This window comes from Neofelis nebulosa, chromosome 1 (assembly GCF_028018385.1).
Source record: "Neofelis nebulosa isolate mNeoNeb1 chromosome 1, mNeoNeb1.pri, whole genome shotgun sequence".
NCBI lineage: Eukaryota > Metazoa > Chordata > Mammalia > Carnivora > Felidae > Neofelis > Neofelis nebulosa.
This window is the reverse complement of record NC_080782.1, coordinates 44,500,625-44,524,274: the sequence shown is the minus strand read 5'-3', so window position 1 is coordinate 44,524,274 and position 23,650 is coordinate 44,500,625. Positions and strand designations below refer to the sequence as shown.

General features: G+C 47.6%; 1 protein-coding gene across 1 annotated transcript; it reads left to right on the top strand.

The window, feature by feature from the left end:
• The first annotated feature begins 3,585 nt into the window (after positions 1-3,585).
• ATOX1 (antioxidant 1 copper chaperone) lies at positions 3,586-16,689 on the top strand. Its single transcript, XM_058720803.1, has 4 exons — positions 3,586-3,694; positions 10,287-10,362; positions 14,031-14,199; positions 16,551-16,689. Exons 1-3 carry the CDS (start codon positions 3,689-3,691, stop codon positions 14,153-14,155), a joined length of 207 nt encoding a protein of 68 aa, XP_058576786.1. The 5' UTR covers positions 3,586-3,688; the 3' UTR covers positions 14,156-14,199; positions 16,551-16,689.
• The last annotated feature ends 6,961 nt before the right edge of the window (positions 16,690-23,650 follow it).

Below are 23,650 nucleotides of genomic sequence, written 5' to 3'. Positions count from 1 at the left end.
CATAGGGGAAGAGACAGTGCCAGGGAAGCAAGGAGAAATTCCAGCAATTATAAGAATTCTAATGTTTTTGATGCCTATCCTGTGCCAAGTAATGTGCTAGGGGTTTGCATACAGAATCCTACTTATTCTTCCCAAGAATACCACAAATAGATTGCTTTGAGGAACCCATATGTCCCAGTTTGCCTGGAACAGTCATGGTATATGCCCTATAGTCCTAGTATCCCCTTTCGCTCTCAGAAGGTTTGGATAAAAAATTGTGTAGTCACTTGGGGCATCTGGATGGCTCAGTCAGTTGAATGTCTGACTCTTGGTTTCAGCTCAGGTCATGATCTCATGGTTGGTGAGTTCAAGTCCCCCTTTGGGCTCTGCACTGACAGTACGGAACCTGCTTGGGATTTTCTCTCTCCCTCTCTCTCTGCTCCTCCCCTGCTCTCATGCTCTTTCTCTAAATAAATAAACTTAAATTGTAAAGTCACCTTAACTATCCCTGTTTTATAAATGAGGGTATTAAGGCTTAGAGAGGTAAAGAAATCTGCTCAAGGTTATACAGCTGCAAATGAAAGGGCTTAAATTCAAACTCTGGTCTATATGGCTTTGTATGGTCTGCCTAGACTGAAATTTCTTCCCCCAAAATTCACATGTAGAGGCCCTAACCCCCAAAATGACTGTGTTTGGAGATGGGCCTTTGAGAAGCTGATAAAGGTTAGATGGGCTCCTAAGCATGGAGCACTAATCCAATAGGGCTGGTGCTCTTATGGAAGGAGGAAGAGGGGCACCTGGGTGGCTTAGCTGGTCAAGCACCCAACTCTTAATTTTGGCTCAGGTCATGATCTCACGGTCATGGGATCGAGCCCTGTGGCCTCTACACTGAGCACGGAGCCTGCTTGGTCTCTTACCCTCTCTCTCTGCCCCTTGCCTTCTTGCTCTTTCTAAATAAAAATAAACATTTAAAAAATAATAAAAGGAGGAAGAGACACCAGAGCTAGCTCTGTCTGCCATGTGAGGACATAGCAAGAATGCAACCACTGCAAGCCAGGAAGAGAGATCTCACTGAGAACCGAACCAGCCAGCACTTTGATCTTGGATTTTCCAGCCTCCAAAGCCATGAGAATTGAGAAATAAGTGTTGTTTAAGCCACCCAGTCTGTGATATTTTGTTATAGCAGCCTGAGCAGACTAACATAGGCTCCAATTTCCATGCTTTACCACTCACCATGCTGGAAGTGGACCTCCTCATTCAGAGCTGGTGTGAGTCAGTGGCCTAGATTTATCCCTTCCATTTCATGTTCTTGAACCTAGACCAAGGATAGATCCGTTATCCTCTTAACTAAACCAAAGTAGGCAGGTTGTTGCCACTCCCTGTATGAGCGTGAGTCTAATCAGGAGAGAGAAACCACACCATAATTTGAACAAGGAGAGTTTAAAGAGTATGAGTCTGTGATAATGAGGCATCGGCTTGTAAGAAGGAAAGAGAACTCTGAAGAATATAGAAACAGCAGGTACAAGGAGCAGCCACTGCTGGTAGGGCCAAGACAGTAACATAGAGCATCCAAGGGAGAATCCCCCAATCCCCATGCTAGGCTGAGATCCCAGGCCTCGTGGCCCACTGAATGGCAGAGAAGTAGTTATGATGTCATGCAGGTGGAACTTGCTAGAAAGCCACACTCTAGGCTGGAAAATTTCCCTCGAGGGTACTGGAAAAAGCTATTCAAAGAGAGGCACTTCACTGTAGGGGGACAGATTCTGAGGGAAGCTGCTGGCCTCATGGTACTGCCCATTCCTGTTACACAGCAGGAGTCCGGTGCTGAGGAAGCTGTCCTCAGAAGCTGGCCATGAGGCAACCACACACACTGAAAGGACCTGGTGAGTGAACACACTGGAACCAGGAAGGAAAACCTTTCCCCTTCCAGTGCCTCTCCAGAGCCTTCACTGACAAGGTTTAACATCCTGCCAGTGGGGAAAGGAAAAAAATATGTAAAGGGTCCAGATCCATTTTCATAAAGCAAGCCCAAAAAAGATGAGTTGGAGGTGAGACACTAAATTATGAGCACACCTTCTCAAAAACGTTTCATGTATTAAGACTTTAGTTTTCCTCAACCAGTGGTTCCCCAAACCAAAAGGGGGAGGGGTACTAAAAGTATACCTGGAAATTAAGGGGCAGTGAATCTAGGATGAAGCCTAGAAATCTGGGTTATTAGTAGGCTGTCCAAGCAGTTCTGTTGATGAGACGGCTTTGAAACTACTAACTCCGGGGGAGGCTGGGTGACTCAGTTGGTTAAGCACGTGACTCTTGGTTTCAGCTCAGGTCGTGATCTCTCTGGGATTGAGCCCCAGTTGGGCTCTGCAATGACAGCATAGAGCCTGCTTGGGATTCTCTCTCTCCCTCTCTGTCTACCTCTCCCCTGCTTGTGTGCACCTGTGTGCGCTTGCTCTCTTTCTCTCTCGCTCTCTCTCAAAATAAACGTTGAAACTAGTAACTCACACTGGGCTCCTCTGGCAAATTCCTTGGATATTCCAAGAAGTCTCCCCGATGCTTGTGTGTGTGCAGAGGGCTGTGTGTGACTGAAGTTCTGAGTCTTGCCATGCCTGTTTCTCTGTTAGTGTCCTAGAGCATCTCTGCCTCCATCTGTCTTCACCCATGGCTGTGGGTCTCATATCCTTGTCGCTTCATTTCTCCACCTCTCTTTGTCCCTGCCTCTCAGTCTGAATAACTGCCTCTCAAGCCCTGCCCACTCTTGTCTTCCAGCTTCTGTACTTGCTGTCCCCTCTGCCTCCCTCCTTCCCAAATAGCTCATCTTCCTTCATCAGATAAACGTGTACTCTCAGTCCTTGACTCAGATTAACTCCTCCTGAAACCTACTGTCAGCCAGAACCCCTCTCCCGCCCCCCCAACAGGCTCCAGTTCGAGATCCTTTCTCTGCACCCGTGGTACCGTTCATCCCTTTAACACTGCGTTTTCATCGCCTGCTTCCTCCGCTCCCTGCCAGGCTGTCTCTTTCACTACTGCGCCTTGGATACCTAGCACACAGTGCTGGCTCACGGATGGGACTCAACTCAATATTGACTGAGTCAAGAAATGTTTGGGGGCGCCTGGGTGGCGCAGTCGGTTAAGCGTCCGACTTCAGCCAGGTCACGATCTCGCGGTCCGTGAGTTCGAGCCCCGCGTCAGGCTCTGGGCCGATGGCTCGGAGCCTGGAGCCTGTTTCCGATTCTGTGTCTCCCTCTCTCTCTGCCCCTCCCCCGTTCATGCTCTGTCTCTCTCTGTCCCAAAAATAAATAAAAAACGTTGAAAAAAAAAAATTTAAAAAAAGAAATGTTTGTCCTTTTTAGGGAGGTGTGGGGTTTGTCGTGTTCACTGCCGGGTCCTTGTATTCCCAGCCCCTAATACAGGCCTGACACTGAGCAGGTAGGTGGTCTAAACGTGGTCTGTAGGCGTTGCAGGCTGGCCCCGGGGGCTGCAGAAGCGTGCGGAATCCCAGAGCCCCGCCCGCTCAAAGGGTGAGTGGCGGCCAACGGCGGTCCCGCGGCTCCTGCCCGCGCGGCCAGGGAGGCGGGGCCTAACGGCCGGCCGCGGCGAAGGGGGCGGGGTTTCGCGTGAGGGGCGGTGCTTCTCGGCACCCAGCCCCGGAAGCACAGCGGCGCTAGAGCTCAGAGCCAGCCCAGGCGTCGCTACCACCACATCCACAGTCATGCCGGTAAGTGCCTGCTAGCTCCCGCCCCGCGCAGACCCAGGCCCCCGGCTTGCGCCTCCGCTGCACCGCCGATCGGCCACACGTCGCTCTTCAAGGGCTCAGGCCGCAGCCGGAGTTATTGTCTCTCTTCTCACTCTCTTCCCATCTACTCCCAGCTTCTGCGACCTTCCAGAAAATCCGATCCGAAAGGGGTTTTATGTAGGAGTCAGGCTTCAGGACATCGGAGCTGCAGGGCCTCCAGTGGTTACAAGCCCAGCCCTTCCTTGCATAGATGGGGAAACTGAGACCCAGGGAAGGGCACAGTCGCCGAGCGGGTGGCGAGCTGGAACTGGGACGTCTAGTCCCTGCGCCTTCACCCTGCTTGTGCGGGTCCGCGGACCTGGCCTGAAAGGGGGAATGGGGGAGGGGGGGAAGATGGTGGGGGGAGGGGGAGGGTGGCTGTGGCCTCCGGGACGCGGCAGGTTTTCAGAGGTCCGTGGTTTCCTTCCCTTCCCCTGCCCACTCTGGCCGATTTTCAGTTCAGCGCTGAATGGAGACCGTGCTTTTAACCTTTCCTACGGATCACTTTCTGAACCTGAACCCCCAAGCCCTAGAGAGGTTAAGGGACCTGCTCAAAGTTGCCAGTTGCTCAATGACCGAGTTTGGGGAGGAATGAGCCGGTCTTAGCCTTTGAAGTTCACTCAGTCTTAAAGCACATATGTGGTTGCTCAAGGCCTCATTTTGTAGATAAGGAATTAAGGACTTTCACAGATAAAAAAAAAAAAAAAGAAAAAGCCCAGTAACTTACTGGAGGGAGGTCTCGGAGGCGTTGGGTGGAGCCAGGATTAAGCCCCTTATCTTTAGTCTCCCAGTCTCTCCCGGCCTGATCACTTGGGAAGTGCCAGACAAAAGTGGTCACACCGGTTTGGGAATAAACTGTGATGTCAGTTACATCCTGTAGATCCTGGTTGGGGTCATGTGGTGTTTACCAATTTCCTCCAGGGTGCCTAGTTAATGGCTCTGCTTCAAGTGTATAGCAGATGTGTCCCACAGATACCCTGTGTCTTAGCAGCCTAGCTTTGGGGAGCTGACAGGTAAGCAAGAAGTTCCCTGGGCCAAGCCACAAACATCTCAGGTGTCATTTCCCTAGAGTTTTGCCAAGTGCCTTGAGACAAATCCTCAGACAACACAAAGTATGGACAAAGAACCTGACAGAATCAGCCCTCCTACTTGAGCAGATCTGCCTTTAGCAATGTTAAGAGGACAGCATTAATCCCCCTGGGACTGGGATAGTGATGGTTTTTGTAGCAGTTGGCAGTGAAGGAAAGGCCAGCTTGAGAATCACTCTATTCTGGGTTCGCTTCTGGGGATTTTGACAAGCAAAAGACCCTCCAGAGTGGATGATCAGAATGAAGGCACCATATCACAAGATGAGCAGCTGAAGGAAGGCGGTATTAGTTCAGGGATCCGTGGTCAAAACTGAGAGGGGAAGAGCGTGTCACACGAGAGGATTCTCCAACAAAAACTTGGAATCTCAGAAGCCTCTGAAAAATCTGTGCCCTCGCCTGTCAACTGGGTGACCTCAGGCAAGTTGCTTTGCCTCTCTGTGCCTTGATTTCCTCATCTGTAAAATGGGAATAAAAACCGTGATCTCAGAGGACTATTGTTAGTATTACCTGGAAAAATGCCAGGTAAAATATAAAATATGTAGCATAAAATATGGACATAGCTAGTCCCCAAGAAATGGTAGCTCTTGTGTAGACATCGGACAAATAGGGTAGGACCTATAGGCGGGCAAGTGTTAACCCCACCTTAACAAGGACCACAGTGGTTGAGAGGTTAGGCTTGGAAGAGACATTTTCAGTCTAGGCCCTGCTACTCACTAGCTGTGTCATCCTGAGTGAGTGACCTAACGTCTGAACTTAAGCTCCCTCTTCTGTCAGGAAGGGATAATGAGGCCATCTCCTGGGAACATTGTGGTGATTAAACACAGTAATGCACACAGAGGGTTTCGAGCAATGCCCGACATGTAGTTTGCACTCAAATATTAGCGTTAGTAAACTGCTTATCGACATTGTGCTCAAAGACTGAATAGCCTGGATTTTCGAGAAAGAATTTCTTCCCTGGGAGGGGGCTGGACAATGTGACCCCACTGCATTCCTGCCCTTCCAGTTCTGAGATTCAATTAAGGAGTCGTACAGTTTACTAGACTTTCTTTCATTGCTTTCAAGGACCCATCTTAGAGGTGATGGGGGGAGGCTCTGAGGGACTGAGGCAACAGGGGGCCGGCCAGCCTTGGGCTTCTCTGTAAAGAATAGATTATTCTGCCCATTAAGTAGATTTTTCTCCCACCCTCAAATCGACTTTTGCAACTCCCAACTAGAGGAGAAGAGCACTGAATTGTAACATTTGCCACCCAGAAGCCGCCTTCTGGCTTCTGACCTCTGTACTGTGGAGGCTGAAAGGGGGCCTGCTCTCTGTAGTCAGCAGCAGAAAGCTGCCCGTGTTTGTTGACTTTAGGTTCTTGGGCAGCATAAACTTGTGCTTTTTCGCAAGGTGTCCCACTCCCAGAGCTCCTGCTGAGAGTCACCGTCATGGAGTGGCAGCTGGCAGTGTGTTGGCTGCTTCACAGCTAAAATGGCCTTGGAGCCAGGAGAGCCTGGGTTCACATCCCACGCCTCAGCACAGACTTACCATGTGACCATGGGCAGCTCAGTGAACCCCTGGGAACTTCAGGAGAAAAACAGGGTGACTAGCTCCTTTTCCAAGCTGAGCGAGGACTAACTCAAGATACCGTACAAAGAGCATTTGGCACATATGGGCACTCAATAAATAGATTTAGGTATTATCTTGGTCTTGTGAACCCTTTAAAGCTTTGATTGGGTATTGGTAAATACCCAATCGATAAATCGATTGTCTGATGGTTATTCTAGAACAGGGGTCAGCGCACTTTTTCTTAAAGGGCCAGGTAAACACTTAAAAATGCTTTAGGCTTGGGGCACCTGGGTGGCTCAGTCGGTTGAGCGTCTGACTTCGGCTCAGGTCATGGTCTTGCAGTTCGTGAGTTTGGGCCCCGCGTCGGGCTCTGTGCTAACAGCTCAGAGCCTGGAGCTTCCTTCAGATTCTGTATCTCTCTCTCTCTCTTTCCCCCTCCCCTGCTCATGTTCTGCCTCTCTCTGTCTCTAAAAAATAAATAAATGTTAAAACAAATTTTTTTAAATAAAAAAAAAAATGCCTTAGGCTTCATGAACCACGTGGTCCATTGCAACTACTCAGCTCTGCCATTCCTATGTGAAAGTGCACCAACGAGCTTAGCTGTGTTTCAGTAAAACCTCATAAGACCAGGTCACAGGCAGGCTGTAGTTTGCCAATCCACCTTCTAGAACAGCATCTCAAACTGTAATGTGGGTAGAAATAAACTGGGTGTCTTTTTAATTTTTATTTATTTTTATTTTTAAAGTAAAACCCTACATGGGGCTCAAAACTCACCGCCCCGGGATCAAGAGTCGCATATTCCACCGACTGAGCCAGCCAGGTGCCCCCTGGATGTCTTGTTAAAATGAAGATTCTGATTCAGGAGGCCTGCGGTGGGACCTAAGATTTTGCGTTTTTGCAAGCTCCCAGGTCATGCTGATAGTGTCCTCCAACAAGCTGAAGGAATGAGTGGGGTTTAACTAGAAGAAAAGAAAAACTGACCATTTTCTTTAAGGCAGTTTTTGCAGATCTGGCCTCAATAAAATAGTTGAAAACCAAACTCCTAACTCTTGGTCTTAGTTTCCCATGGACCCCATGATGATAAGCCAGACCCAAAGATGTTCTGAGACTTGGAAAGAGCTTGAGAAGCCATTAGTCCAATTTTTTTTTTTAATTTTTTTTTAACGTTTATTGATTTTTGAGACAGAGAGAGACAGAGCATGAATGGGGGAGGGTCAGAGAGAGGGAGACACAAAATCTGAAACAGGCTCCGGGCTCTGAGCTGTCAGCACGGGGCCCGACGCGGGGCTCGAACTCACGGACCGCGAGATCATGACCTGAGCCGATGTCGGACACTTAACCAACTGAGTCACCCAGGCGCCCCATCCAATTTTTTTTAATTTATTTATTTTTGATCGAGAGAAGGCACAAGCAGAGGAGGGCAGAGAGAGAGAGACACACACAGAATCTGAAGCAGGCTCCAGGCTCTGAGCTGTCAGCACAGAGCCCAATGCAGGGCTCAAACCCACAAACCATGACATCATGACCTGAACTGAAGTCAGAGACTCAACAGACTGAGCCATCTAGGCACCGCCATTAGTCTAATTTTTTGCAGGGGTATGGTCTTGCCTCCTGGTATCCCCCCAGTGAGTTAAAAATGGAGGGGCCCAGGGCCCACCCCAGAGCCTCAATGCTGATTGAGGCAGCCACCTGCAGAGTCCCATGTCCTCAAGCCCCCAGGTGATTCCTGTGTGCACGGAGGTTGAGAAAACTTGAGTTGGCTAATACCTTTTTGGTATGGATAAGGTATTATATACCCCTGACTGGGGCCAGTAAGGCACGGGGATTTTTGCCTGGGGTCTCCCAGCAAGAAACATTGATATGTCCAGAATTCCAACTGAGATAACAAATTTGAAATATTTTGAAGTGCTCTATGAAAAATGTAGCCATTTTTTTTTGAAGTTAAAAAAAAAAGATTGGAACAAACTAAAAATAATAATCCAACCACTAATTTTTCACCCCGTGGAAACTGGTAGGCTCCAACCTCTTTACGTCACGTTTTAGTTGTATGTTGCTCCTGAGTAATTATCTCAAACCTTGGTAGTTTAAAACAATAAACGTTCATTAATTCATAGTTTCTGAGAGTCAGGAATCTGGGAGCAGCTCAGTGGGGTGTTCCTGGCTCAGGATCTCTGGTGAAACTGTAATGAAGATGTTGGCCCAGACTGTACTCATCTTAAGGAGCATCTGCTTCCACGATGGCTCCCTCACCTCGCTTTTGGCTGGAGACTTAGTTCCTCAACATGAGCACCTCTCTATAGGGTCGCTTGAGGGGCTTTAAGATTTTGCAGCCAGAGGCACCTGGGTTAAGCATCTGACTCTTGATTTCGGCTCAGGTCATGGTCTCACCGTAGTGAGATCGAACCCCGTGTCGGGCTCCGCACTGTGTGTGTAGCCTGCTTAGGATTCTCTCCTACTTTCTGTCTCTCTTCCCCTCCCCACACCCAAAATTAAAAAAAAAAAAAAAAAAAAAAGATGTCGCGGCCAGCTTCTTCCAGAGTGAATGATCCCAGAGAGAGAGCAAGGAAGTAGCCACAATGTCTTTTATGACCTAGTCTCAGAAGTCACATAACATCACTTCAACCATATTCTACTGGACACCCAGCCCTGAGACATAGTGGAATGGGACTTCTCAAGGGCATAAATACTCAGGACTTGGAGATCACTGGAGCCATCTTGGATGCTGGCCAGCACACTTAAAATGTTTGTCCCATTCACTAACCTGGAGAGGGACTCTCATCCCCATTTTGTAGATGTAGAAACCAAGGCAAGAGGAGTTCAGTAACTTAGTCATACAGCTTGTAAGTGCTAGACCTGGGAACTGAAGCTCATCTTATTTCCAGAGATTTTAAAATAAAGGATGTATTGGTATAAGTAATCCTTGTCTGAAAGCAAAGGAAGAACCCAGAGACCCTCAACCAGCCGTGTCAATCATCCATTCACTCAACTCAAGCACCTACTCTGTGCCAGGCACTCACCGTTCAAGTATTGGATTGCGGCAATGAACTGAACAAAGCTTGCCTTCATGCACTTGGTTTGTCAGATACCCTGGAGACTATAGGATGTTGAGCCTGTATGAAGAGTCCAGGAGTCTGAGTCCCCTTACTGGCCCGGCCTCCAACTCACTGGGAGCCCAGGCAAATCCCTTCCCTTCCCTTCCCTTCCCAGGACTCAGGGGCTGCCTCTGGCAGTGAGGCATGTGGATGACAACAGTGATCTCTGTGTATCCGAATACCAGTGAAGCTTATTAGCCATAACAGACGCCCTAGCCCAGACTTGTTGATCAGAACTGGTGGTTTTTGGAAGTTCTCAAAGGATTCTAATGCAGAAGGTGATCTTCCGATGCATAGATTAGCCATAACAGACGCCCTAGCCCAGACTTGTTGATCAGAACTGGTGGTTTTTGGAAGTTCTCAAAGGATTCTAATGCAGAAGGTGATCTTCCGATGCATAGATAAGACCACCAGATCAGCATTGCTCAGAGTGCGTGGGCCCACCCCATGTCAGAGTTATCAATGTCTTGAGACAACCCCATAACTCAAGAATCAAGATTTTGAAGGTAAGACTAGAAACCAGCATTTGAAACTAGCTTCTCACGTGGTTCTACTCATTGTGTGCTAGATACTCCTAACGGATTTATATGGATTACCTCATTTAATACAACAACCTGTAAGATGGAGAAACCCTTCCTTCTTCCACTTTACAGTTTACTAGAAGGGCTCAGAACCAGGCCACTGGTGAGTCTGATGACAGATCTTGCCCTCTCTGCCCTTTGTCTTGGTCTCTGGGTGGACCTGCGCACTGCTGGGGTATCTGGGTCACTCTGCACGACTTAGCTCATGGTCCCCTTTGTCTGTTTTAGAAACACGAGTTCTCTGTGGACATGACCTGTGAAGGCTGCTCCAATGCGGTCAGTCGGGTGCTCAACAAGCTGGGAGGTGAGTGAGCGGCCCAGGGTTAGGAGCGAGGTGGGGGAGACCGAGGCACTTCTGTCATGCTCAAGTGCATGCAGAGGTGAGGCAGAAGCTTGAGTTGAAGCTGATAGCAACAGTAAAACTACGATGTAGTGAGTACTTAGCATGTGTCAAATACTCTGCTTAGTGGCTTCTGAGGATCAAGTCATCTACCTGTCACCACAACCATTTCGGTAGCTTCTTGGACTATCTCCATTATAAGCAGGAGGAACTGAAGTTCAGAGAGGTTAATCAATGTGGCTGAGATCACACAGTAAGTGGCAGAGCTGGGATTTGGCCCCACAATCTAGCTCAGAGTCCTGGCAGAACTAGTTAATATGTTGGTGATCTTCAGTGTGGTAACTTTTGATAAGATACATTTGAGTGTCATTTTCTATTAACGTTTTTAAAATTGTAATATTAAAAAAAAAATAAACTTTGGCTCAAGTCATTGCAGAACTCCTAACACACCCCTTTTGGACATATTTAGAAAGTGATTACTCTTGAGGCGCCTGGGTGGCTCAGTCAGGCAAGCGGCCGACTTTGGCTCAGACCATGATCTCGCAGTCCTTGAGTTCGAGCCCCGTGTTGGGCTCAGCGCTGACAGCTCAGAGCCTGGGGCCTGCTTTGGATTCTGTGTCTGCCTCACTCTCTGCCCCTCCCCCGCTCATGTTCTATCTCTGTCTCAAAATAAACAAACGTTAAAAAATAAATAAAAAAGAAAACGATTATTCTCATCCAGCCTCCTCAGTTCTCAGCTGGGGAAACTGAAGCCCAGAGAGGTCTGGGGTTTGGCCCTGGGGCTCCATGAGGTAATTAGTTTTATTTTATTTCTTGATAAGATTTTTCATTTTTATGACCCTAGATAATACCCAGTTTTCAGAGGGCTTCCACATGGATGTGCTCTCACTAGCACTTGGAACATTTCCTCTGAGCTGTCCTTTCCATCTGTGGAATGGGGATGTTGACACCAGTGCCCAAGAGGGGAAGTGACTTGTCCGAAGTGAGTCAATGGCTGGTTTCGAGTCCCCTAAACTGGAATCTTAGCTTGAAAGCATCTGAAGCAGTGGGGAAAACGTGACTGCTGACTTTTCTTGTGTGACTGTGGCCTCTTCTCCCCGGGGGCCTGAGTTTCCCCAGCTGTGGTATGGGCCTGTCAGCCTGTGTCAGCTTTCACCGTGGATATTTTAAGAATGAAACTGCTCAGAAGCCCCTCGGATACCAAGAGGCACACACCAGATGAAGGGAGGGTGGGTCTATGTCACTCTTGACACCCGACCTGGAATCTGGGCTGCAGGGAAAACAGTTTGAAACCCACTGGATTAGATGATCCCAGAGTTTCCTCCAGGTCTACAATGCCACCAAAATATTTATTCCAAAGAGGAGGTAGACACTTCTGAAATGAAAGACAAAAATCCAGCGTGTAGCTAGGACACACTGCATTTTTTTTTCCTCCCTTGGTATCCATTAAGTACAAATTCAGACATTATGATAAAATCCTGTGCCTGGGTGGCTCAGTCGGTTAAGCGTCTAGCTTCAGCTCAGGTCATGATCTCACGGTTCGTGAGTTCAAGCCCCGCGTTAGGCTCTGTGCTGACGGCTCAGAGCCTGGAGCCTGCTTCAGATTCTGTGTCTCCCTCCCTGCCTGCCCCTCCCCTATTCATGCTCTATCTCTCTTTCTCTCAAAAATAAATAAACATAAGAATAAAAAAATCCTGTGTCATGGGCTTTTTAAGGCTCTTCAAGCATTTGGGGATCTCCCTTTGAATTGGGACAGGTTTCTCCCTGTCTTTCACTACTGTCCCCTCCTGGGTGGCCTCTTGAGGTGAGGTAGAAGGGTTTTCTGAGTTGGGGTCTTAGATGAACAGTTCTGGGCCTGAGGATTCACAAACTAATGGCATATGTGAACCGGAGAGACCATAGGGGCTGGCCACCCCCAATTCCTTCATGTACAGATGGGGAGACTGAGGCCTCTAATGGGCAGGACCCGCCTGTGGCCATCCAACAAGTCAATAATGAAGCCAGGCCTAGAACCTATCAGGGGCTTTCTCTCTGCATTCTGTCGTCTCAACAAAACACATTATAGGTACTCCCATGTACTTCTCTGGGGGCGAGGTGGGTGGCTTGAAATTGGCACCGTCCTTCTGAAGGGTGGTTTTACAATATCAACATTTAACACGTGCCAGTCTGTTGCCCCACAGTTTCCATCCTGTAAATTCATGGCATAGAAATAGTTGGACAAGTTTTATAAGCTATGCTCAAGTGTGTTTACTGCAGCCATTGTGTGATAATAGTGCAAAATTGGAGGCAGCAATGTCAGTGTCCCTCAGCAGGGGACCGAGTGGGTGTATGGTACATCCACACTAGGGAATGCAGTGTAGCTGCTAAAAAATGATGTAAGTCTGTGTATACTAAGATGGGCAAGGTATCCCGGACATCGGAAAGTGAAATATAGCAAGACCTGTGTATACAGTATGATGCCCTTTGGGGGAATTATTTTTCATTTGTCTGTCTGCAAAAAAGACTGGGTAGATGCCGTGCTGTTTGTAGTGACTTCTGGAGGTAGGAGATAGTAGGGAGCCTTACGCTCTAGTTTTATTCAGACACGTTTGCCTTTTTTTAATGGTGTATCTGTATTATTATTATTATTATTATTTTTTTAGTTTATTTATTTGAGAGGGTGAGGAGGGGCAGAGAGAGAGGGTGAGAGAAAATCCCAAGCAGGCTCCACCCTGTAAGTGCAGAGCCCAAAATGAGGCTTGATCTCACAAACTGTGAGATTATGACTTGAGCTGACATCAAGAGTTGGACACTTAGGGGCACCTGGGTGGCTCAGTCGGTTGAGTGTCCGACTTTGGCTCAGGTCATGATCTCGCATTTCGTGAGTTTCAGCCTCGCATCGGGCTCTGTGCTGACAGCATAGAGCCTGGAGCCGGCTTCGAATTCTGTGTTTCCCTCTCTCTCTGCTCCTCCCTCACTCATGCTCTGTCTCTCTCTCTCTCTCTCTCCTTCAAAAATAAATTAAAAAAACATTAAAAAGAAAAAAAAACAAAAAAAGAAAAAAAAAGAGTTGGACACTTAACCGACTGAACCACCCAGGCATACCTGTATTTTACTTTTGAAATTAAAAAGAAGAAAAAAAACTTGAAAGAAGCCCAATCTAGAGTAGGGATTGGCAAACTATAGCCCATGGGCCAAATCTGGCCAACAGTCTGTTTTTATACAGCTGAATGGTTTTTGCATTTTTTTAAAGTTTATTTATTTTTTTTTTTTCTGAGAGAGAGAATCCCAGGTAGGCTCTGTGCTGTCAGCGCAGAGCCTGACGCAGAGCTTGACCTCACGACCTGTGAGAACATGACCTGAGCTGAAACCTAGAGTTAGATGCTTAACCGACTGAGCCACCCAAGTGCCCTGGTTTTTTACATTTTTAAAGGACTGTAAAAGCAATACACACAGAGAAGAATATGCAGCTGAGTCCATGTGGCCCAAAATGCATAACACATGTCCTCTGGCCCTAAGATTTTGCTGGCACCTGGTGTGGAGGAAAGGGGAAGGCGGTTGTGAATAAGAATTTTGTAGCCTGGACTCTTTCTTGCTCTGACTGGGATGATCTCTGCTTCCTCCCCACACCCCCCGACTTCCTCTTCCTGCAGGAGTTGAGTTTGACATTGACCTACCCAACAAGAAGGTTTGCATCAACTCTGAGCACAGCGTGGACCTTCTGCTGGAGACGCTGGGAAAAACAGGAAAAGCTGTTTCCTACCTCGGCCCCAAGTAATGAGGGCCTGGACCCCTGGGCCCAAGATGGACCAACAGGGGCAGGTGGGTGAGACCCCTTGTACAAAATATTTCATTATCTAATGCAAATCCTAAGTTCAGGAATCCTCACAGCCTTCCTAGAGCACACAGAGCACTGTGTTAGATGTCTCCCAGGGTCCCTTTTATGACTTGGGGAGTGCATCTCATGATCAGCGGGGTTTAAGTATAGAGTGTATGACTCTGAGCAATGGTTTGATAAACTGTCCCATCTGAGAGGACGCCTGTGCCCTGGGTCTCATGCTCCTGTGCACTGACCAGGTAAGTTAATTCAACTTGGTCTCTCTTCCCACTCGGAATGGCTGTCAGCTTCCTGACCATGCCCTCTTCCCAGATGAGTACAAAAACAATCCTCGTGTCCAAGCTGGATGCCCCCTTTAATTTCACACAATGCAGAGAGGCACGTAACGTGCCCTGTGCCAGAACCGTTCACCGTGGAACCAGGATAGACGTGATTTATGGAGCCAACACTCCTTCCCTCTGTGCCCAGCCACAGCTTCAGAATCCTCCACAGCACAGCCCTCCCTAGCTGTCACTGCCCAGGTAGTGCCTTTGGTGTTTCAGTTCCAGTGATTGCCACGTCCCTGATGTGGATCAGTGCTCTCAGTGCCGTTGAGAAACACAAGGCTGGAGAGGGAAAGTGACGTGATCCCAGCCACGCACAGGTGCGCGGCAGAGGCAGGATGAAAGGCATCCCAAATCAGAAAAGAAGTTATTTTTTATTGGAGGGAGAGAGAGCGCGTGTGCGCACACAGGGCTGGGGGCAGAGAGAGGTTGAGAATCTTAAGCAGGTTCCACCTTTCAGCACAGAGCCCAATGATGCGGGGCTTGAATTCACGAAATGTGAGATAATGACCTGAGCTGAAACCAAGAGTCAGATGCTCAATGGACCTGAGCCACGCGGGCACCGCTGAAGTGTACCACTTAGTGGCATCCACTGTGTTCAGGATGTTGTGCAACTCTCTGGTTTCAAAGCTTTATCACCCCAGGAAAACGCCCCAAACCCATTAAGTAGTCACTCTACACGGCCCCCTCTCCCAGCCCGTGGGAACCACTAATCGGCCTTCTGCCTCTGTGAATTTGCCTATTCTGGATATATCATTTAAGAGAAACCATACGAAGGGTGGTTTCTGGGTGGCTCAGTCAGTTGGATGTTTGACTCTTGGTTTCGGCCCCAGGTCATGATCTCGCGGTTCGAGAGTTGGAGCCCAGCATCAGGCTCTGTGCTGACAGTGCAGAGCCTACTTGGGATTCTCTCTCTCTCCTTTCTCTGCCCCTCCTGTGTGTGCTCTCTCTCAAAATAAATAAATAAATAAATAAATAAATAAAGTGGGGGGGAACCATACGATTTCCATTAGTGTAATATTTTCAGTATTCATCCGAGCCCTAGCATGTATCAGTACTTTATTCCTTTCTGTGGCTGAATAATTCTCATAGTTTTTAATTAACTTATTTATCTTTGCTTTTTTATTATGCAAATTTTAAATGTACGAGTAGGAAAATGAATCCCTATCTACCCACACCCAGATCCAATTATAAGTCCTTGCCATCGTTGTCTCAGCTATGCTCCACCAACTGTACCCCCCCCCCCACCCCTGCCATTTTGAAGCAAATTCTGGATAGCAGCTAATTTTATCTGGGCGTGTGTGAGCAAACACGTGTAGTGTGGAAAGACTCAGATGCACAGATTCTCGGTGAGAATCACCTGTCAGGTGAACTTTGCCCCACACATCCCTGCAGCATCTGCCTCAGTCTGTTTTAAGAGGTTCTCCAGTGACGGATTTGAAGCCAGGTTTGGGAATCAGGGAGAGAATTTCTTAAACAATTTTTTATGTTTATTTATTTTTGAGAAAGAGAGAGAGAGAGTGTGTGAGCCAGGTGGGGGCAGAGAGAGAGGGAGACACCGAATCCGAAGCAGGCTCCAGGCTCCGAGCTGTCAGCACAGAGCCCAACATGGGGCTTGAACCCACAAACCGTGAGATCATGACCTGAGCTGAAGTCGGAGGCTCAACCAACTGAGCCACCCAGGCGCCCCAGCATTTCTTGGTTACGAAGTCACCTCGACTATCTGTTCCTTGGCAGATTTGTTTGCTTGTGATTTTGTTCACTGCCTTCCCAACGTGAATTAAAACAGGACAGGGAGTTCCATCCCAGCAGCCCTGGAAGTTTCCCAGAAAGGCCTCGGTGGTGATTGGCTGAGCTAGATTAATGGGTTCCAGCCAACCCAGAATAACAGGCTTAGTTGGTGTGGTGTGCACCCCCACAGCTGCCTCTTAGTGAACCTCTACTGCTTTGCAATGCCTCCATGTGCACAGCAGATGGCACTCTTGCCCCACCTAATTTCTCCTCTCTTCCAGGTCGCTGATCCTCTCCTGCCTTCCAGACAGACCTGGGGCCTGGCAGTCCTACTCGGCAATGGGGGTTCCCACAGAGACCCTCACTTGCTCTGCTCCTCCCTACCTTCCCTGCAATAAAATCGAGCCACTTTGGTTGGAAGTGTTGTCTCTTGCAATGTCTGCATGTTACTCGTTCACATGCTGTGGAAAAGGTAATTACAATGCTTTCTTGGGTTGGAGTTCTAAGAGCTCCCAACCGGGAGCAAGAGGCCTGGCAGATTCTGATTCTTTGCTCTGTGACCTTTGGCAAGTCACTTCCCCTCTCTGGGCTTCACTTTTCCTCATCTGTAAAGTGAAGATGTTGGGCCAGATTGGTGATTCCCTTTGTTTTCAATATTTTGAAAGACTTCTGTCCATCCTTAAGTGCATTGCATTTCAAGGATGTTAAATCTTAAACAGTTAGAATAGTGGCTAGAGGCTTAAAGACAGACTGCCTGGGATAGAGTCCAAGCTCCGGTACCTCCCAGCTGGGCCATTATGTCAAAACAAAGGGAATGTTTTAGTGTGTGTAGCTTTATTTTATTAAAAGAAAAATACATTTCTGTACACGTCTCAGACTCTTAAAAATTATTGAGTTCCTCAGAGAGCTTTTGGCTCTATACGTTGTGCCATATTAGAAATGAAAACAAATTTGTGACACCTAAGAATACACAAGCACACCTCCCATTAATTAGCCTTCGGGACTAGATGAAGCCACTGTATGTCGTTCAGGTTCTGGAAAATTTCACCATATGATTGTAAGTGAAAGAGAAAAAGGCATCTCCTGGAAGTAGTTTTTTCCGCCTTTGCCTTCGGAAAGGGTTTTGGGTAACACGCTGAGAAAGGCTTTAACCACTTATGGGGCACGCATGGAGGAGACCCAGCTGTGACCTTAGATCGGTCACCTAATCTCAGAGGCAGCTTCCTCCTCTGCACACTCATAATGCCTTCAACTCAGGGAACTTGGTAGCCAGACTTATATAAGACTTTGTTTCAACTCTAGACTGTGTGAGAGCAAAATTTTGGTCCCATTATGCAGTTATTAAACAAGTCTCCACCATTTGTGCCTTTGTGGCCCTCAGCCCAGGGCCTCTGCCAACCCTCATGGTATCTGGCTCTTTGGCCACCAGATGGCAGTGTCATTTGGGCTTGACCAGCAGGAGTTTAAGACCCATCCTATGGGTTCTGGGGGGATGAACTTGAGGGTTTTTCCATTTTCACGGTCTCCCAGGAGACCAGGTTCAGGCTGGCTGGCCCATTGGGAACACCCCAGGATTGAGGCGCCGTGGCTGCCTAGGACGAGTGGCCCTTGGAGGAGTTCTTCCCCACCCAGTTTCCAGCTAAGGCCCTCAGGTTCGATCTCTGAGGCTCCAGAGGAGCTGGGGAAGCTGCCACGCCTACCAGCAGCCCAGCTGGCCGTCCATGGAGCAAGTAAAATCACACAGCAGAGTGTGGGCCTCTGCAGGGGTGGGAGCGGGGAGCCGATGTGTCTGCATACTATTGGGGTGCTTCTTCCAGAGCCTGACCCTGCAGCCCTTGCTGCACCCGGGCCACTCCTGTGTCCCCTAGGTGTCCCCTAAGTGTCTCCCTTGCGTCTGTGCTGCCCCACCCTCCCCACCCCCATCCTGTCTCCATGTACAAATTCCTTTCCCTCCCTTACATACCACAGCCTCCATGAAACCTCTCCACAACTGGAAGTAATTTATTTCTTCTCTTGGCCCTCACGGCATTTATCCCACCAGCTTCAGTGTTTTGACAAAGCTTTTTGTCCACGTGTCCTTCCTGCCCTCAAGGATCAGGCCAAGCACAGAAAAGGCACTGGGGATATTTGATGGCTGTGTAATAGGTACCCTTGGGGGGATGTTTACTGAGTGCCATGCCTTTACATTAATGTCACTCCATCCTCTGATCCACATGAGAAAGCAGACTGGGACACAGTAGGTGCACAGTTGACATTGAGTTCATCCTTCAGAGGAGAAGGTTGCCTAGTCTGGTCCTTTTCCGCAGGCTTGCATTTTTGTCAAGGTCCCAGGTTGTGAGTACGGCAGTCTAGAGTGACCCCTGGGGGTTCCCAGGAACTGTCATTGTCATGGTTTCTGGGACCATGGGGTAAAGCTCTCAGCCACTTTGCCTCCGTCAACCTGCCCATCCTGTGGCCAAAGCCTTGGTTTGTCCAGTGCAGACAGAGCCCACGGTTGCAGAGAAGCCGTTTGTGGCTGCGGTGCTGGAGGCAGAGCCTGGGGGCTGGACCCGAGCGAGGCTGTAACCCCCATGGTGGTGTGGGCCACAGAGGGAGCCCCTCCACATGCTGAGTGAGCTCAAGCAAGTCCCCTGTCTCTGCCTCCTGTTAAATACAAGATTTTTGCTTTCGAATGTGTTTTATTTTTTTTAAAATTTTTTTTTTTTTTCAACGTTTTTTATTTATTTTTGGGACAGAGAGAGACATAGCATGAACGGGGGAGGGGCAGAGAGAGAGGGAGACACAGAACCGGAAACAGGCTCCAGGCTCCGAGCCATCAGCCCAGAGCCTGACGCGGGGCTCGAACTCACGGACCGCGAGATCGTGACCTGGCTGAAGTCGGACGCTTAACCGACTGCGCCACCCAGGCGCCCCTCGAATGTGTTTTAAAAGAACAGCGTTGTCGAGGTATAATTCCATTCAATAAATTGCATACATTCTAAGTGTATAATTTTTTAAACTATTAATTCATTCACTCATTTATTTATTTATAGAGTTGGGGAGGGGCAGAGAGAGGGAGAGAGAGAATCCCCAAGCAAGCTCCCTGCCATCAGGGCAGAGTCCAGTGCGGGGCTCAATCTCATGAACCGTGAGATCGTGACCTGGGTTAAAATCAAGATTTGGATGCTCTCTCTCTTTTTTTTTTTTTCATTTCGTTTCATTTCATCACGGAAAGTATACTCTTTAATCCCCATTCCCCTATTTCACCTCTTTTTTTTTTTTCTTTTCTTTTCTTCTTTTTAATTCTCAAGTTGGATGCTTACCTCACTGAGCCACCCAGGTGCCCCTTGCATGTCTGATTTTTTCACACACTCATGAAACCATCACCACAACCACGATAGTGACTATGTCACCTTAGAAAGTTTCCTCAGGTGCCTTGGCCATCCCCCCCACCCCTCTCTCCACCCCAAGCAACTACCATTCTGCTTTCTGTCACAATTACTGTAGTTTAAATGTTCTAGACTTTTATATAAATGCAATCATATAGTACATACTCATTTTTGTCTGGCTTCTTCCACTCCACATGATTTTTTTGAAATTCATCTATGTTATTATGGGTATCAGTAGCTTGTTTTTCTTTATCACCAAGTAGTAAGCATTCCATTGTAGGGCTGTACCACAAGCCACGAATGGTTATTCGTTCACCTGTTGATAGACATTTGAGTTGTTTCCAGTTTTTTAAACGGCTCTCTGGTGCTGGTAAGGTTCCCCAAGGGCTCTGTGTGCACAAGAGAGAGCCTCAGTGGGCAGGTCTCTTCCAACCGAAAACCCCCAGACCCAAACCGAGGGAGCTCAAGTCATAGTTTTATCAACTTGGCTTCCTCCTACATCCTCTGGACTTCAGCAAATCTAGATTCAAATTCTCCCTCCACCACCTAAAAACCGTATAACATTGGGAAAGCTACTGATTCTTTTGTGTAACTCAGTTTCCTCATCTGTAGAATGGAAACCATAACAGTACCTACCCCATGTGGCTATTGTGAGCCTTAAGCAAGATGATCCCATGCCAAACGCTTGATGACGGCATTGCACAAATGCAGCTTTTTGTTTGAATGAAAAGTTTCACCGTTATGCTATTGGAAGTTGGAAAACTGAAATTTGAAAAGTGTCAGAGATTTGACCATGTCAGATGACGCAAAGTAAAAACGAAATCTCAGCATGCTGTGAGCGGTTGGTTGAGTCAAGGTCCTCTCTTGTGTTCTCCTTTAATCAGTGCCAGTCTCTTAAAAACCTCAAGTCTGCAATTTCTGGGGAGTGTCTGTAGAGATGATTTTAGATTTCCATGTCCTTAGGGGCTGTGGCTACTTGGTTTAAGTGGCCGAGTTTCTTAATCTGCTACCTAAGATGGGAGGGTCTGCAAATCTCCTGATTGCCTTGAAATAAGATATCAAAGTCTCTGGAAATAAGGATCTAGCTCTCATTGGTCTGCTTATCTTGGGTTCCTGGCATCCTGATCCTTTTTGAATGATGGTCCCCAGACTTGAAAAAGAACATAGGCTTTATAGACAAACGGGTTCAGTCCCAGCCTGGCTGTTTACCAGCTCTGGGAACTTGGGCAAGCTGCTTAACTGTCCAGGATTTCGGTTTTCTCATCTGTAAAATAGAAATAATTAATAACAATACCTTTTTCTTTTTTAAAAAATATTTTTATTTATTTTTGTGAGAGAGAGAGAGAGAGGGAGAGAGAGAGAGAGAAAGAGCACAAACGGGGGAGGGGCAGAGAGAGAGGGAGACACAGAATCCGAAGCAGGTTCCAGGCTCTGAGCTGTCATCACAGACCTTGACGCGGGGCTTGAACCCATGAACCGTGAGATCAGGACCTGAGCCAAAGACAGATCCTCAACCGACTGAGCCGCACAGGCACCCCAGCAATACTTTTTTTCTTAAAGTGAGGTAATGCACACACACAAAGGTGCTCAGCTTGGCTATGGTTATCCTTGCAGGATCTTAGGGAAGGAGAAGACCTGGTTGGTCATCCAACCAAAAGTCCACATCCCCTCCCTCTGATGGGTGGTCCCAGGCCTTAGCGTGTACACCAGCCCTAAGAGGGAGCACCACCAGCAGCTTGCTCTGCCCTGGACAGCCCTGTGAGGGAAGATTCTGGTGTTGAACCCACCCTTACATCCCTGGCACTTCTCATGACTGGAGCTTGGTTAGTCCTGCCATGTGGGGCATCAGTCTATCCGTTCCCTGTGGTGGCTCCTCAGAGACAGAACATGCTTTTCCTTTCTGATCCCTCCCACTCCTCGCTGGCCTACTTCACGATCAGTATCCCGAATTCCCTCCTCCACCTTTCCTCAGGGACAGAGCTGGAGTTACCAGACCACCTGATCACTAGCCTCTTCATCGATGCCTTCCTGAGAGTGGAGGCTAAGAGAACATGAACCCTGGACCCTACCGATCCTATGCCAGCCCATGTGGTTCCCGGCTCAGCATGGAAAGAGCTGGAATGAGTTGGGAGAGCATGAGTTCCTCGAATAGAGGAAATCTGGACAAGCTACTCGATCTCCCTTCATCTAGGAGATGTGGCCCAGATGGCACCCACTTCATAGGTAATGTGCACAAAATGCCCAGGGCATAGTAGACCCTCAGCCGCCACATCCCCAAATTCACATTTTTGAGGACGTGTCCCTGAGTCCTACCACTCTGTAAAAGGGCTGGGCCTGCCTGGTCTGGTCACACCCAACAGCAGACCTGGCCCCAACTCTGCTGGATCACTGCCCCTCCCAGGGTCTAATTTGGAAATAGCCTTAACCCAGGCAGTCGTTTGTGGGTATCTAACTCCTTTTTTGCTCTAAACAGGAACTGTGGTTCCCTTTATGCTCCTGGTAATTAGAGAGGCCAGAAAAGCCATTGAGGTGGTAAGAAGGGCTAGAGGGAGAGGTGAAGCCTTCCGGTCAACAGCTGGCTATTAGTAAAGCTTTAGGAGGGTCAAAAGTTATAGGAAGATTCTCAGCTGTGCAGGGGTTGGCACCCCAACCTCCAAGCTGTTCACAGGTCAACTGTCTATATAAGGAAACATAAATGGTTTCCCTATCGGTAAATTAGAGATCACACTTGTATCACAGAGTGGTTCTGACGATGAAGGAAGATAATCCATGTACATCATTTACTACAGTGGCTGGTTGTAGAAACCATTCAACAAGCATTAGCCATTTTATTAGTAGTGGTGTTTTGTAACCTGCTTTCACTAAATAGTTCCTGGCCACACCTTCATCTCCAATGTCTGTTATCTGGGGCTGCTTCTGCACTGTATTGGCCAAGTTGAAGAGTTGCAACAGAGACCATATGACCCACAAGGCCTAGAATGTTCACTGTCTTGCCCTTTCCAGAAAAATGTGTTGATTCATGATCTAGATCAGTGATCTCAAGCTGTGTTCTATGGAAATCTAAGGTTCCATGCAGATACTTCAGGAAAACAAAGAGTGGTAGATGGTGGGCATCTTTCTACAGAGACTAATCCTCTTATCTGTTAAAATTAATGAGTTGTTTTATCAAAGATGTAAGGAAGGAATTATACCAATTCTCTACAATCTCTCTTAGAGGATGAAAACAGAAGGAATACTTCTAGTTCATACTATAAGGCCAGCAATACCCTAACACCAAAACCAGACAGACATTACAAGGAGAGAAAACTATGGGCCAACATCTCTTATGAACACGGAATCAAAAATCCTTGACAAAATACTAGCAAATCAAAGCCAATGATGTCTAAAAGGAATTATACACCACAACCAAGTGGGACTTATTCTAGGTATGCAAGGCTGGTTCAATATTTGAAAATCAATTAATGTAATCTATTATATCAATAGGCTAAAAAAGAAAAATCACATGATCATATCAGTAGATGCAGAAAAAGCATTTGACAAAACCCAAAACCCATTCATGATAAAAAAAAAAAAAAAGAACTGTCAGTAAACTAGAATAGAGGGGAATAGCTCACCTGATGAATAATATCTACAAAAAAACCTACAGCAAATCAATAGTGAGAAACTTGGAGCTTTCCCACTAAGATCAGGTGTGAGATAAGGATGTCCCCTCTCACCACTGCTTTCCAACGTTGTACAGAAAGTTCTTGATAATACTATAAGATAAGAAAAGGAAATGAAAGGTACACAGGGGCACCTGGGTGACTCAGTCGGTTAAGTGTCTGACTCTTGATTTCAGCTCAGGGTCATGATCTCGTGGTTTGTGAGTTCAAGCCCCATATGGGGCTCCAAGCTGATGGTGGGGAGCCTGCTTGGGATTCTCTGTTTCCCTCCCTCTCTGCCCTCCTCCGCTTGTTCTCGCTCTCAAAATAACTAATAATAATAATAAATTTTTTTAAAAAAAGAAAATCCAA